At 32.4% G+C, this 12661-nt stretch overlaps 5 protein-coding genes across 7 annotated transcripts; 3 read left to right on the top strand and 2 right to left on the bottom strand.

Moving 5' to 3' along the window:
• Positions 1–511: 511 nt before the first annotated feature.
• On the bottom strand, positions 512–2397 carry LOC123659902 (phospholipid phosphatase 6). 2 transcript variants are annotated; one of them, XM_045595072.1, is made up of 4 exons: positions 2264–2397; positions 1817–1963; positions 1167–1266; positions 512–965 (listed from the first exon to the last, which is right to left on the bottom strand). In XM_045595072.1, the coding sequence occupies exons 2-4, from the start codon at positions 1925–1927 to the stop codon at positions 571–573; spliced, it is 606 nt and encodes a 201-aa protein (XP_045451028.1). In that variant the 5' UTR covers positions 1928–1963; positions 2264–2397; the 3' UTR covers positions 512–570. The 2 variants fall into 2 exon arrangements, with proteins under 2 accessions (XP_045451028.1, XP_045451022.1); XM_045595066.1 differs by lacking the exon at positions 2264–2397 and adding an exon at positions 2085–2180.
• Positions 2398–2991: 594 nt separating this feature from the next.
• LOC123659890 lies at positions 2992–5714 on the top strand. 2 transcript variants are annotated; one of them, XR_006744096.1, is made up of 3 exons: positions 2992–3227; positions 4268–4438; positions 5556–5714. XR_006744096.1 is itself a non-coding variant. In XM_045595056.1 (3 exons), the coding sequence occupies exons 1-3, from the start codon at positions 4049–4051 to the stop codon at positions 5694–5696; spliced, it is 456 nt and encodes a 151-aa protein (XP_045451012.1). In that variant the 3' UTR covers positions 5697–5714. The 2 variants fall into 2 exon arrangements, 1 of the variants encoding a protein (XP_045451012.1); XM_045595056.1 differs by lacking the exon at positions 2992–3227 and adding an exon at positions 4049–4192.
• A 570-nt stretch (positions 5715–6284) lies between these two features.
• Positions 6285–8326, top strand: LOC123663267 (60S ribosomal protein L10a). Its single transcript, XM_045597960.1, has 5 exons — positions 6285–6394; positions 6553–6708; positions 7056–7211; positions 7660–7825; positions 8127–8326. Coding segments are annotated over exons 1-5 (651 nt in total). The 5' UTR covers positions 6285–6392; the 3' UTR covers positions 8298–8326.
• A 1791-nt stretch (positions 8327–10117) lies between these two features.
• On the bottom strand, positions 10118–10983 carry LOC123663259. The gene is made up of 2 exons (XM_045597950.1): positions 10660–10983; positions 10118–10431 (listed from the first exon to the last, which is right to left on the bottom strand). The coding sequence occupies exons 1-2, from the start codon at positions 10761–10763 to the stop codon at positions 10170–10172; spliced, it is 366 nt and encodes a 121-aa protein (XP_045453906.1). The 5' UTR covers positions 10764–10983; the 3' UTR covers positions 10118–10169.
• Positions 10984–11195: 212 nt separating this feature from the next.
• LOC123663250 (28S ribosomal protein S14, mitochondrial) lies at positions 11196–12360 on the top strand. Its single transcript, XM_045597942.1, has 3 exons — positions 11196–11453; positions 11519–11742; positions 12201–12360. Exons 1-3 carry the CDS (start codon positions 11388–11390, stop codon positions 12301–12303), a joined length of 393 nt encoding a protein of 130 aa, XP_045453898.1. The 5' UTR covers positions 11196–11387; the 3' UTR covers positions 12304–12360.
• Positions 12361–12661: the final 301 nt, after the last annotated feature.

The following is a 12661-nucleotide window of genomic DNA, read 5'->3' as shown; positions in this document are numbered from 1 at the left end:
AACCTTAAATGGAGTAGTTTATTTTTTGCCTGCATATATATGCAGGCAAAAAGGCAGTGCAATTTCATTACTAATAATACAATTTTAATGTCTCGTTATACAAACATACTGATTAAAGTAATTTTGAACTTTCGTGTTTGCGTATGAACAGAATCAGTCGTTGTATTTTATCTTTTAAAATACACACATTAATATATAAGATAATGTTTCATGTATTTTCAATTTTATATTTTTTATCAAAAATTATACAAGTAGTTAAAAAATACAATTGTTAATGTGCAAGAAAAACTACATATTAAAAAAAAAATGTCGCCAGAGAAAAATAATAAGTACATCATTAAAAGACCAATTTAAACTTTTAAATTATTTATTTATTCATTATATTATTTTAGCAATCATATTATTAATTCAACTTAAAAAATCACAAACATAATTGATACATAAATATAAACTTCACTTAAGTATTTTATAGCTTTTTAATAAAACATTTACTTAATAGACAAAAATTTAGTTTGTTAAATAAAATTTTTTTTTATTTTTTTACAATGAAATTGAAAACAAATACAAAACTTAAACATGGTACTCTCCTCCATCTTTCTTTTCATTGGCCAAAGATGTAATAAAACTTGTAGCTACACTTTGAGAGAACCAAATCAGAGACATGAATATACCTTCAAGTAATCCGATACCCATACCGCCAAATACGTCCAAGAAGTAGTGCCTTTCTGCCAATACCCTCGACAAAGCAACGGCTCCAACCCAAGCAAGCAGAGGTGGGTAAAAGATGAAATAAATAGGATCTATAGAAATCAATATGAAAGCAACCAAGACAGCTCTACTTGTATGACCTGAAGGAAATGAATATTTATCCGGGTTGCCAGGTAACATTTTATTCATTGGAATAGGGCGACGTCTCCTTACAAAGGCTTTCATTACCGCGATTACTATGATGTCTAAAATTAGTGCTGAAAAAAATTAGCAATTTTAATATTCTATTGAAAATTATTCAAACAAATAAAATTTACAGATGATGTCAAATTATCTGATAATACTTATCACTTGATTCAGCAAGTAGTCATTATGATTCACTTGTTACTGTGTAATTGTAACCAGTGGTCAGTTTAAATTAATCTATTTAAGTCATTGGGTTTTTTTTTAATACATACCAAATAACATGTTAAACTGTAGTTGATGTAATTCCTTATTGTTAAACAACCAAATAAATGTGAGCCAACCGGCCAGCCATACAATGCCATGACATGATAACTAAAAGAAACAAAATTTATATATGTATTATTCAAACAAACACTATGAAAAAAATATATATGCTTTATAATAATCAAGCAGCTTTATAATTTTATGACGAGGTATAGTGAAAACAATAAATAGAATATTTAACACACAAATATTTTTTTCATATAAATAGTCTAACATCTTGTATTAACTTCATTTCCTCTAAGGAAATTATATTAATTTCCTTGTCTAAATTTTGAAAAAAAATATTAATTTATGTAATTTTCTTTTCAATATGTACTCTCATCACCAAGACAAATAAAACTAAAAGATAATTAACAGAATGATAGGAACATATTGTAATCTGCATTAGAATGAGTACTCATTTTAGACTACAAGGATATTCTTAAAAATATTCAAGTTACAGACATGTAGCTGACTCATAGCATGAACCAGTTGCTAATTTATGCATGCAAATTATATGCGCACGAAAGATATTAGACTACTTAGTCACTTTATTTGACTAAGTTTACTGTAATTCATACATTTATTTATTTATATACATATGTAGGTTCATACATACCTCTAAGAACTTTGAATGTATTCTAAGTGATCTTAAAGCAGTTATGTTTTGAGACATTTCAACAAACTTTTTAGTGATTTGTACGTCATATCTCAATATTTTCTGCAACATGTCTGGCACTTTTCGCTTTTCTTCTGTCTCACCGATCTGAAATTATAATATACTTTATATATATATATATTCTTTTTAAATTAATAAAAATAAAGCAAATACGATTGGTATAAGGTATAAGAAAAACAATGAATTGTGATACGTTAAAATGTCTTACCATGTTTACTGTTAGCAAATAATGAAAGAGCAAATTTAGTCTGCCGCTTAAATAGTAATACTATTATCTTAAATTACGCTAGGATACCCGTCTAAAAGAAAAAGGGATGACACATGCAATGGAGAACTAATATAATGATACGTAGAGGGTACAATATGTTAAAATGTTGTATATTTTACTTTGAACGATTGAAGATATTATCCACCGGGACTTTTCTTTGAAATTATAGATAATCCGTAAACGTAATAGCGTATCAGAAATATTAACAAATTAAATGTTGACCACAGATTATATAGTATATATGTAGCTGATGTCAACTTGACATATTTTCTGAGTGTTACAAGTAAAATTTTCTGCTTAATTTGCGTCGATATTGTCCCCTATAACGGGGCTTGGTAACAAATTAACAATACCGATAAGGTTACCCATACTTTGCAATCGAATAAAATACTCGCGTCTTGCACCACTACGCCAGAGTGGTTGTTCAAATTTCGGCAAGGTTTGGTAACGTAACCATACCGATACGTTACCTCTGACGTCACTAAATAAAGATTTTTTTTATTTTACCGACATCTCTTAAACGTTGCCGCTCCATGCAAAAATTGTACAACTCGACGGGTGAGATCGTGGAAATCGCAGCCCCGCGTCAAGCCGTGCGGGGATTGATAAGAGCAGTAATCAGAATCACGGTCTTATATACAGGTCATGAATCTAAGCCCAATTTCAATGGTGAGAGATTAGTAATTTAGTATAATAATCTTATAACTTTTCGTTCGCGTCAGCGCCGCTGTACGTCACTGCTATCGATGTGTGTGGTCGCATGGTGCGGTACGCACTGCGCACGCTGGTTAAGTGACGTTTCACTGTAATTGGTTATATTGAGTAAAGTTTCATTGTAATTGGTTATATTTTAAAACATAAATGCGTTGCATGTGATAGAAAAAGACAGAATGCTATTCTGTCTTCGCTGCACAGCACACCTATCTATCGTCATGCCTCTGGCGGTCGTAAATTGAAAACAAAAGCGCAACCATTAAGCCGACGTACCGTAAGGCCCCACTACTGTTGTTGCAAGACTTGTGAAGAGACGGTGACGGTAATAGGGCGTGGCATTAAATTATAACGTTATGCGGTAGTTGTAGGGTACGTAAAAGTTCATACTATCTTTTATTTATTTTTATTCGATCGCAACGTATCGGTAACATTAGCCGTATCGTTACCAAGCACTGCCTCTAATATTATATTTTTAACAATAAATGTTAAAGAGGTAAGACAAGCTGACAAACAATTAGTAAAATATTTTCGCTTATAAAATAAATTAAACAATTGTTCTATAAAATTGTAGCTCACATTGGTTTTATTAATTTTTAAAACACTAATGACGGAGTCAAAGACAATTGGTGAATAATCAATCAGTGTGCTGTGTGGCTACGGCACTAAAGAATTTAGCCACCCCCTCTCTTCCCGTGGGTGTCATAAGAGGCGACTAAGGGTTAACAAGGTTCCACAACCATCTTGGAACTTAAGAAGCCGACCGATGGCGGGATAACCATCCAACTGCTGGCTTTGAAATACACAGGCCGAAGACGGGCAGCAGCGTCTTTGGTGCGACAAAGCCAGTACTGCGGTCACCAACCCGCCTGCCCAGCGTGGTGACTATGGGCAAAACACATGAGTTCACGTTATTTTTGACGTAAACTTGTGGAGGCCTGTGTCCAGCAGTGGACTGTATAGGCTGTAATGATGATGAATGACAATCAGTAAGATAATTTATATTATTAGTTATAGCACCTTCTTTTTATTAAAACTATAATAAAAATGTACAAAAGTTATTGACAATATATAAGTAATAATTCAAAACAATAGTACATTGGATATTCCTTTCGAATTATTCATGATTGAATTTTTGGAAAGTAATTTTTTATTTAATGTGAAGTGTAGTTATATGAATACAAAATTTAGTCATGGAATTTTTTGGTATTTCTTTGTATGGACCACAAAATTATATTAAAGATATTTTAAGAGACGATTATAAAGAACCAACTACAGAAGAAGACGTTAATGCATTCATGAAAAAAGTAATACAAAACTCTACAATGCCAAAAAAGGTTAATATATTAATTGTTGTAATAAAGTTATAAACTTAACTTTCTAAGTAACGATTATAAATTATAATTTTCTAGGTTGAGAGGCCTGATGTAGACAAAATCCGAATCATTGATTGTTACATAGGAAGAGTCAATGGCTTTGCGTACGGTTCGTCTCAGAGATTTATCAAAATGAAACGTAAGGGGGTTTTGAAACCTGTTGGCCCAGCAGATATGTACAGATTACCAGCGACATCATCTATTGAAGTAAGAATACTAATCTACTTTTATTATTGAAGTTATACTTTTTTTGGTACGTTAGGGAAAAATTATAGAGTAAATTTTTACGATGCGCGTGCACACCGTCACGAATAAATCCGACACCCCGAAGTTAGCTAGTCAACGAAGAAGAAATTAGCAACGTACGTTCTTACTTTAATACATAAGTAGATATTTTTTATATTTTATTTTACAAAGAAGAGATTACACCTAGCTGAAAATTGAAAGAGAAGAGAAAGTGTATGTTTTCTAAACAGTGAATAGACATTTTCTAAGCAAGTGTTTTCTTAGTTAGAACTGATCATTGATTTAGATTAAGGCTGCTTAACCCAATGCCCGCGGGCCACACTATGTCCCGTGAACGATTTTTCAATGGTTTGCGCCAGCAAGTTCCGAAGTACACATGAAACTGAATCTATTTAATTTTATATATACATCATGCTAAATAAGCTGCCGCGGAAAGAACAAAGTACTTACACTAGCAGGTAGTTTATATTGCTTATCAGCTAGTTCGGTTTAGTCCTCACCTCTGTCGTACGCGGCTGAGTAAATAGAAATCCGAAACTAGACGATGTGCAATATTTACTGCTGGGTACATCGAGACCAAACGAAACAAAACAGTATGTTCCTTGTTTTTTTTTTATATACTAATTATTAACACTGCAAATAAATGAAATAAACAATAATTATTAAAGTTAAACTTTTTGACGCCTGCTTGACTTGAGGAGTAAGTAGTATATGCATGACGAGAGCGTTACGAAAAGTATGTTCGGGTGAGGCGAACGGAAGTTGAGAGGAAGATATAAGTTATTGAAGATAGAAAGAGATAGTTACGTTTCGTACGTTTTACTTATCAGTCGTGTGGTTTAAAGCACACTCTTTTTTAAATTCATTTCTTAATATTGGGGTTTTAAAAAGGTTGTACAGTCTTGATGTAGATCAAGTTAAAATACGTATAATTATGGGTGATAATTTTAATATTTGACAAAAATATAAGAATATTTTACTCTTACAAAATATTACATGAAGTTTTATAACGAATACTATTTAATAGTATGAGGTTGTTTTAAATCTGAATTTAGGACAAGATATTGTTTTTGTTTAGTACGGGTGGTGGCAGCATGATCCCGCTATCAATGAGTCTTCCTGGTACAAAACTCATCCAAGAAGACCGCAGCCTTCATCACCGAATACTCTTACTCTTGATGTTGTTAGAAAGAATAATAAATACGCTACACTATTTTAAATATAATTTTTAAATTGATTTATTTTGAAATAATTTCAATTTAAAAAGTCACTTGTTTCTATAGATATTATAAAAAAGTTTTGTTTTTGTATTTTTTATTAGATAATCTTAAAATGAAAGAAAATTATTATAAGTGCGGTCAATTAAAAAAAAAACTTATTAATGTTAGTAATCACAAAATTTAAATACTAAAATCTAAATTTTGTTGAGTAGTCACATACTTGGCAGGTTTTCGAACTATTTATTGAACTGTAAAGCCAGTATGAGAGAACAATTATATATATTCGATTAGGGATTATATTTAAAAAAAATACCTATTTTTAGTTTTAGTTTCAGTTTTTAGCTGCTTATACTTAAATTTAGTCAGCAATAAACATTGATAATTAACACGTCGCTTACAGTCTACATTACTTATACTTTTAATTTTAAGTTTTAGTATTGGTTCGTCTTCAGAATCCGACAAGTTTGAATTTTATTGACTATTTTTTGGTTGATTACTGAAGTACTGAGGTATTGTGTAGCCATGGATTCCGAGGCGTGGCATGAAATCATGAAAGCATGATTGCCAGTTTGTTGATTTGTTATGATAATCTGTGGACCAAACGTCGACTAATCATATTATAGGTATAAAGCTGTCATTGCCAAATTTGTCTTTTCGGTTTTGACATCACATCGACGAGGTTGTTTTAACCAAAAATGTAAGCTAATCCAATATTATTTAAACAATCTCTTTATATTTTTAATGTTTTATTAAAATTACAAACAGAGCTTGTGCTACGTTATATAAAGATTACAATATTAATGTTGATTTTCTATGATTGCGGTATGTCAACTTTAAAGTTTTAAAATGTTACAGGTCAAAGGTATCGCGTGATACGCTCTATGAGTGCGTCAATGCTGTACTCCAATCCTCAAAGGATAAGAAGCGTAACTTCTTGGAGACCGTGGAACTCCAGATCGGTTTGAAGAACTATGACCCCCAGAAGGACAAGCGTTTCTCCGGCACCGTCAAGTACGTTTACCTGAAAAGAGCATTTTTGTGAACATAATGTTTTCTATCCTTGTGCACAAAGGTGTATCTGGACAGGGAGTCAGTGTAAACTGACGGGACTCGACCCAGAGTCTTTAAATAATGGGTAGGTTTGCTTCGGCTTACCGATTTAATTTAATACGTGAGGTCCAATTTGGTAAGATTTAGTTAGTGTTCTAGATGTTCTAGTGTTGATGTTTCTTTGATGATGATTTAATAAAATTGCATGTATTATCTGACTATTGATGACAAAACTTAAACTGATTACTTAAATATACACGATTATTCCTTTGAAAGATATAATTAATAATAATAGGACCTATTTTCAGGCTAAAGTACATTCCCAGGCCTAAGATGCAAGTGTGCGTCTTGGGTGACCAACAGCACTGTGACGAGGCCAAAACCCTCAGCGTACCATGCATGGACGCAGAGGCCCTTAAGAAGTTGAACAAGAACAAGAAGCTTGTTAAGAAACTAGCTAAGAAGTAAGTTACAATTTTTTTTTATATATTAAAATAAATAGCCTGACCCTGAGTGTGCTGCTATGCATTTTTTAATTTTTTTGGTCATACGAACTCGGAAGCTTTTGTGGGCTCATGCACAAACTGCTGTAGATCATGGCATGCATAGTTTACGATTATATTAAGGAAATTCATTTGAAGTACAGTGATTTTAATTACATATATCTGATATTTATATGAAGAATTAAGAACGCACAAAACAACAAATTAGAAATGCACTTCTACATGAATTTGTATCTATAATGAAACATTTATTGCTTTAGACCAGACAGTATCTGTTATTTTTTGGATCACTGGCTAATATATTTTTGTTTACCAAGGTCATGAAGTAGTTATCATTATATATTCATAAGCTGTAAATCATGTAGAAGTATTCTTCAGATAGTTTTTTAATATTAATATTAACTTACAGATATGATGCCTTCCTTGCATCTGAATCGCTCATCAAACAGATCCCACGTCTGTTGGGTCCTGGTCTGAACAAGGCTGGCAAGTTCCCTGGTCTTCTTTCCCACCAGGAATCCATGACACAGAAAATTGATGAGGTCAAAGCCACCATCAAGTTCCAGATGAAGAAGGTAAACCTCTGAAGTTATAATCTTATTTTATCTATTTTTAGGTAACTGTCTTAAATGTTTATTTTTGTATATAAAGTTTAAATGTAATATCTGTTATCATCTTGTAAATATTTCTTAGTTTCTGTTATTCATTATTATAACATTTTGGCTATTGTAATTGTGTTTTAGACTGTCTTAATGAATGTTTACTTGTTTCTGTAATTCAAAATCTTATATTATGATGCCACAAATTTAATTAATAATAAATTAATTAATGCAGTAAAAAAATTATACACTAATAAAAATTTCTCTCATTTTTAAGGTACTCTGTCTCTCTGTGGCTGTCGGCCATGTTGACATGACACCTGATGAACTCGCCCAGAATGTACATCTTTCAATCAATTTCCTCGTGTCTTTGTTGAAGAAGCACTGGCAGAATGTTAGGTCACTCCATATGAAGTCCACCATGGGCCCACCACAGAGATTGTACTAAATCTTAACAATAAAATTTGACTACTGATAGTTTGGTTGTTTTCTTTTTCACTTCTAAATATTTAGAATTTATACAAACAGCAACTTAGTGAAAACTTGTTTTCTTTTTTCAGTTATGATATATTTTCTCACACACACACATCAGCCTATCGCAGTCTACTGCTGGACTTAGGCCTCCACAAGTTCGCGCCAAAAATGGCGTAAACTCATGCGTTTTGCCCATAGTCACCACACTGGCCAGACAGTTTGGTGACTGCAGGGCTGGCCTTGTCGCACCGAAGATACTGCTATATTTTCTCAAATACAAATATTGTTTACTGTATGCTGTCAAATACTGAACATTGACATAGAAAGGAAAAATATGTATAAAGAGCACAGTTCTATTTTCCTTCTAAGAGACTTGGTCGAATTGAGCCTGGATATAACATAGACGTTATACCTATATTAGAACAGCTTTTTTTACATTCTATTTCCTTATGTTAGATTGAAAAACTGATACTATTAATGATATTTATACAAAACTACTAATAGGCAGTGGAGTAGCGTGGTGCTTGCTTCGCTTTTGTGGTTGCTTCTAGACTCCAGGAGTTGGGAGAGAATCAACGCGCAGGCATTTGGGGACGATCAAATCAGTAGAGTGGTTAGCTTGCCGTCGCTGGTCGCATCTAATTCTTAATGATAGAATGACCCATAACTTGTTTGTGACTTTGAATCCAAATCAAAGACTTGAGAAAAACAGTTGATTTTTTTCTTATGTCCGTAAAATCATTAGGTGATTTACTTTATTAATTGGAGAAGATTTATCGCCATGTGAAAATTATGTTCCGCGCGATGATGTTGTTTCAGCAGAAGAGAAATTTGATAAAAATGGTAATGGTAATCGATAGATTTTCAATAGCTCAATACAAATACGTTGTCCTTTTAAATTGTTCACCTTAAACCATTTAATTAAAAATCAAAAAAGTCGTTGAAAAAAATTCATTTATCAATATTTTCAAACTCCTATATCTTTTGATGTATACAAAATTTTAAATTGCTCAAAGTGTTAATAAGCTGCTCAAGTTGCATTTATAATTGCTCAGATACAGTTTGGAACAGCTCCACTTCCCTTAATTTTTAAATAAATATAAATAGTTTGAACAAATGAAATAATGATATTTGTAATAAAAATACTACTCGATAGATTTTCAATAGCTCAATTGAGTCGTCTAGTATCAAAATCCGCCAGATCCAGAAAGGTCAATTTTACAATAAATGACTTTTCGTTACTGTCACAGTTACAAGTGGCATATCATTTTATACATTTAAAGTAAATTTACTTTATTCGAATCTCCGACTCATCTAAGCAAAATTATTTTTAACTTTTAAATTATACAACTAAATGTAAGTAAAAAAAATGGATGTAGCGGATATTGATATTGAGAAAAGGATCTGACGGAGTTTGTTATTCAACTCAATGGATGTAGCGGGTTTTGACATTCATTTTCTTAATATACAGGAAGTATTAAAAGTGGCAGGCTGAAGACGGGCAGCAGCGTCTTCAGTGCGACGAAGCCAGCTCTGCGGTCACCAACCCGCCTGCCCAGCGTGGTGACTATGGGCAAAACCCCTAATGAGTTCGTGCCACTTTTTCGCGCGAATTTGGGAAGGCCTATGTCCAGCAGTGGACTGCGATAGGCTGAAATGATGGTGATGGTGATGATAATGATGATGATGATGATGATGATGATGATGATGATGAGCATTATAGATTCAAAAAGTGAAAATAATGAGTGATGTTAGGAAATAGTCATTGAGAAGTCATAAATAAAACAACTAACGTATTGATGAAAATTAAGAAATTGTATTAATGTTATTAATTATAATATAAAATTTAAAGTTCTGCAAAATTGTTATTATTTTCTTCTATGTCTTTATAATATTTCAAAGGGTCGACAATCCTCCAGTCTTCACCGAAGTGCTTCTTTAAAAGGTTTGCAACATCAAGTATTTTCTTAATGTTTACTTTATTGACTCTTGGCAAAATTACGGGTGCCAAGTCAGAGATTTTCTTTCTTCGTTTCGTTACATATTTAGGTTGCCCAATTTCACTCCGATAGTTTTCTTCACCTTGCACGCTAACGTTCTGTCGACCCCTGCGCAGTATAAATAATGTAAATATTTTAATGAGTCAGCAACTACGGACGAAACGCAAAACCACGTAACCTAACCATCGTTTTTCAATTTGAATGTCATCGACTCTTTTGTTATGATAGACCAAATCCAATAAAATAAATTACACGTATAATTTGACTCAAAAACGGTTACTATTTTAACAGCCTGTACAGCCTAATAAGAACAATTTCAATGAAATTTTTACTCACATTTCTCGACGTTTTCTTTCTCTTTTCCAGTTTTCTCTCTTCACACCTCGCTTCCTTGCCTGATTTGGCGGAACTCTGTCTATTTTTTTCAGAAAATCGGCCATTATTTCTTATTAAATTCACCATAAAACGCAGCACGAAACCCACAAAACAATGTATGGGCGTCCATACTGAGACCGAGGACGCCATGACAGTTATCCGTCAAAATCCTGTGTTCTAATTGGCCTATTTGGATCTGGCGGCGAATGAACCTCAATTGTCAAAGATCTGGCGGGATTTGATACTAAATACAAGTTTTTAACCTCAATTTACTATAGATGTATGTGGGATTGATATGAATTTATTTTATGGAAGCATAGATTTTAAGAAAAAGAAACCACTGAGCATAATAACTTTTTTTTTAATAAAAATGGATCTGGCGGATTTTGATACTAGACGACTCAATTCAACTACGTTTTACTTTTAAATTGCTCACCTTAAATTATTTAATTAAAAATCAATAAAGTCGTTAAAAAAAACACGATTGTCAAGCTTTTTTGTCATGAAATGTTCTTCTTCTTGTATAATGGCTTCCGTGCATGAAATGTTAACAACAAACCTGTCACTTGTCAATGAAATAGTGAAGTTTCGTAGTTTCGTAATGAAAATATTTAAGGTTATTATAGCTAATTGAAATTTAAGATTTTAATTAAATTAGTCGTCGTATATACATACGAAAACTTCTTAAAATGAACCTAAACATTTCGAGTCTTAGTAAGTTTGTTTGGAAGTCTCAAACGATATCAGGTTTCGGGGTAAGTATAACCAAGGATTGATATTAATAGTAATGTTTATTAAAATAACATTCGGTCCTGTTTAGTTCCAGCAAGTAAGAAATAAATGGGCAAATGCCTTAATGATAAGAGATGTTAAGAGAAGGCGTATGAGTGCTGAAAACTTTCTGGAAAGGTCTAGAATTAATGCTTTAAGAAAGAATGATGTTCTTCCAATAGAAATCAGAGAAATTGCGGACAAGGAAATAAATAAATTTGAGTTAAACGCGACACCTCTTCGGATTAACAACAGATGTGTGATTACGTCCAGGTATTTACTTTCTTTAATCATTGTTTAATTACAAGGAAGATATACTACTCATCATAAATAGAAAATTATACCAAAAATAAAACTTCAGTAATAAAGTGGGGGGTTAATAAGCAACAAATGAAAATATTATGAATGATAAAAATAAACATTTTGCACTCAGAGGCTTCTTTTGGACAAAAATCTTGATGTTAGACGTAGGATTCGAGAATACCCAGACCAAACACAAAAATTAAGATGACAAATTTTGTCTCACAATTAAAAAATTATTCATAAGCATACTGCAACTGACTACCATCAGCGACAGTGAATTGCAGGCTATTATGCAACATGTTTTCTATGTTGAAATACTGCATACAAATATCTATAGTTGACCTTTACCAATACTCATCTAGAGTTAAAATTGAACTTTTTATCGTAATAGTGGAACTCTTAAATGTTAATTATTAATTATGTTTTAGGCCTCGTGGTATTGTCAAGGAATGGAGAATGAGCCGAATTGTATGGAGACATCTTGCAGATTATAACAAGCTTTCTGGTGTTCAGAGGGCTATGTGGGGCTAATTAATAAATCCATTTCTATACTGTTTTAGGATTAGATAATAATAAATAATGTTACCAGTTTTTTTTTTAACAAACCTTCCTTTTATAAATTAAAATAAAGATGTCATAATTAGAATAAATTATTTTGAAGTCAATATGTACATTAAATTAAATTTATCAAAAAAAAAATTAACATATTAAAAGAAATTACGGTTCTGTATATTCTAACTCACTCTGAAATAATTGATATAGTACTTAGATGGCTGTTTTCCCATTTTCTTCATTAAAATACAAATTACTCAGATGCAGCGTGGTGGATTAAGCTCTGATCCTTCTCCTACATGGAGAAAGAGGCCTATGCCCAGTAGTCGGATATTAC

Source organism: Melitaea cinxia, chromosome 2 (genome assembly GCF_905220565.1).
Source record: "Melitaea cinxia chromosome 2, ilMelCinx1.1, whole genome shotgun sequence".
In the NCBI taxonomy this organism is placed as follows: domain Eukaryota; kingdom Metazoa; phylum Arthropoda; class Insecta; order Lepidoptera; family Nymphalidae; genus Melitaea; species Melitaea cinxia.
Note: the sequence above shows the minus strand (reverse complement) of the source record. Positions and strands in the feature narration are given on the sequence as shown.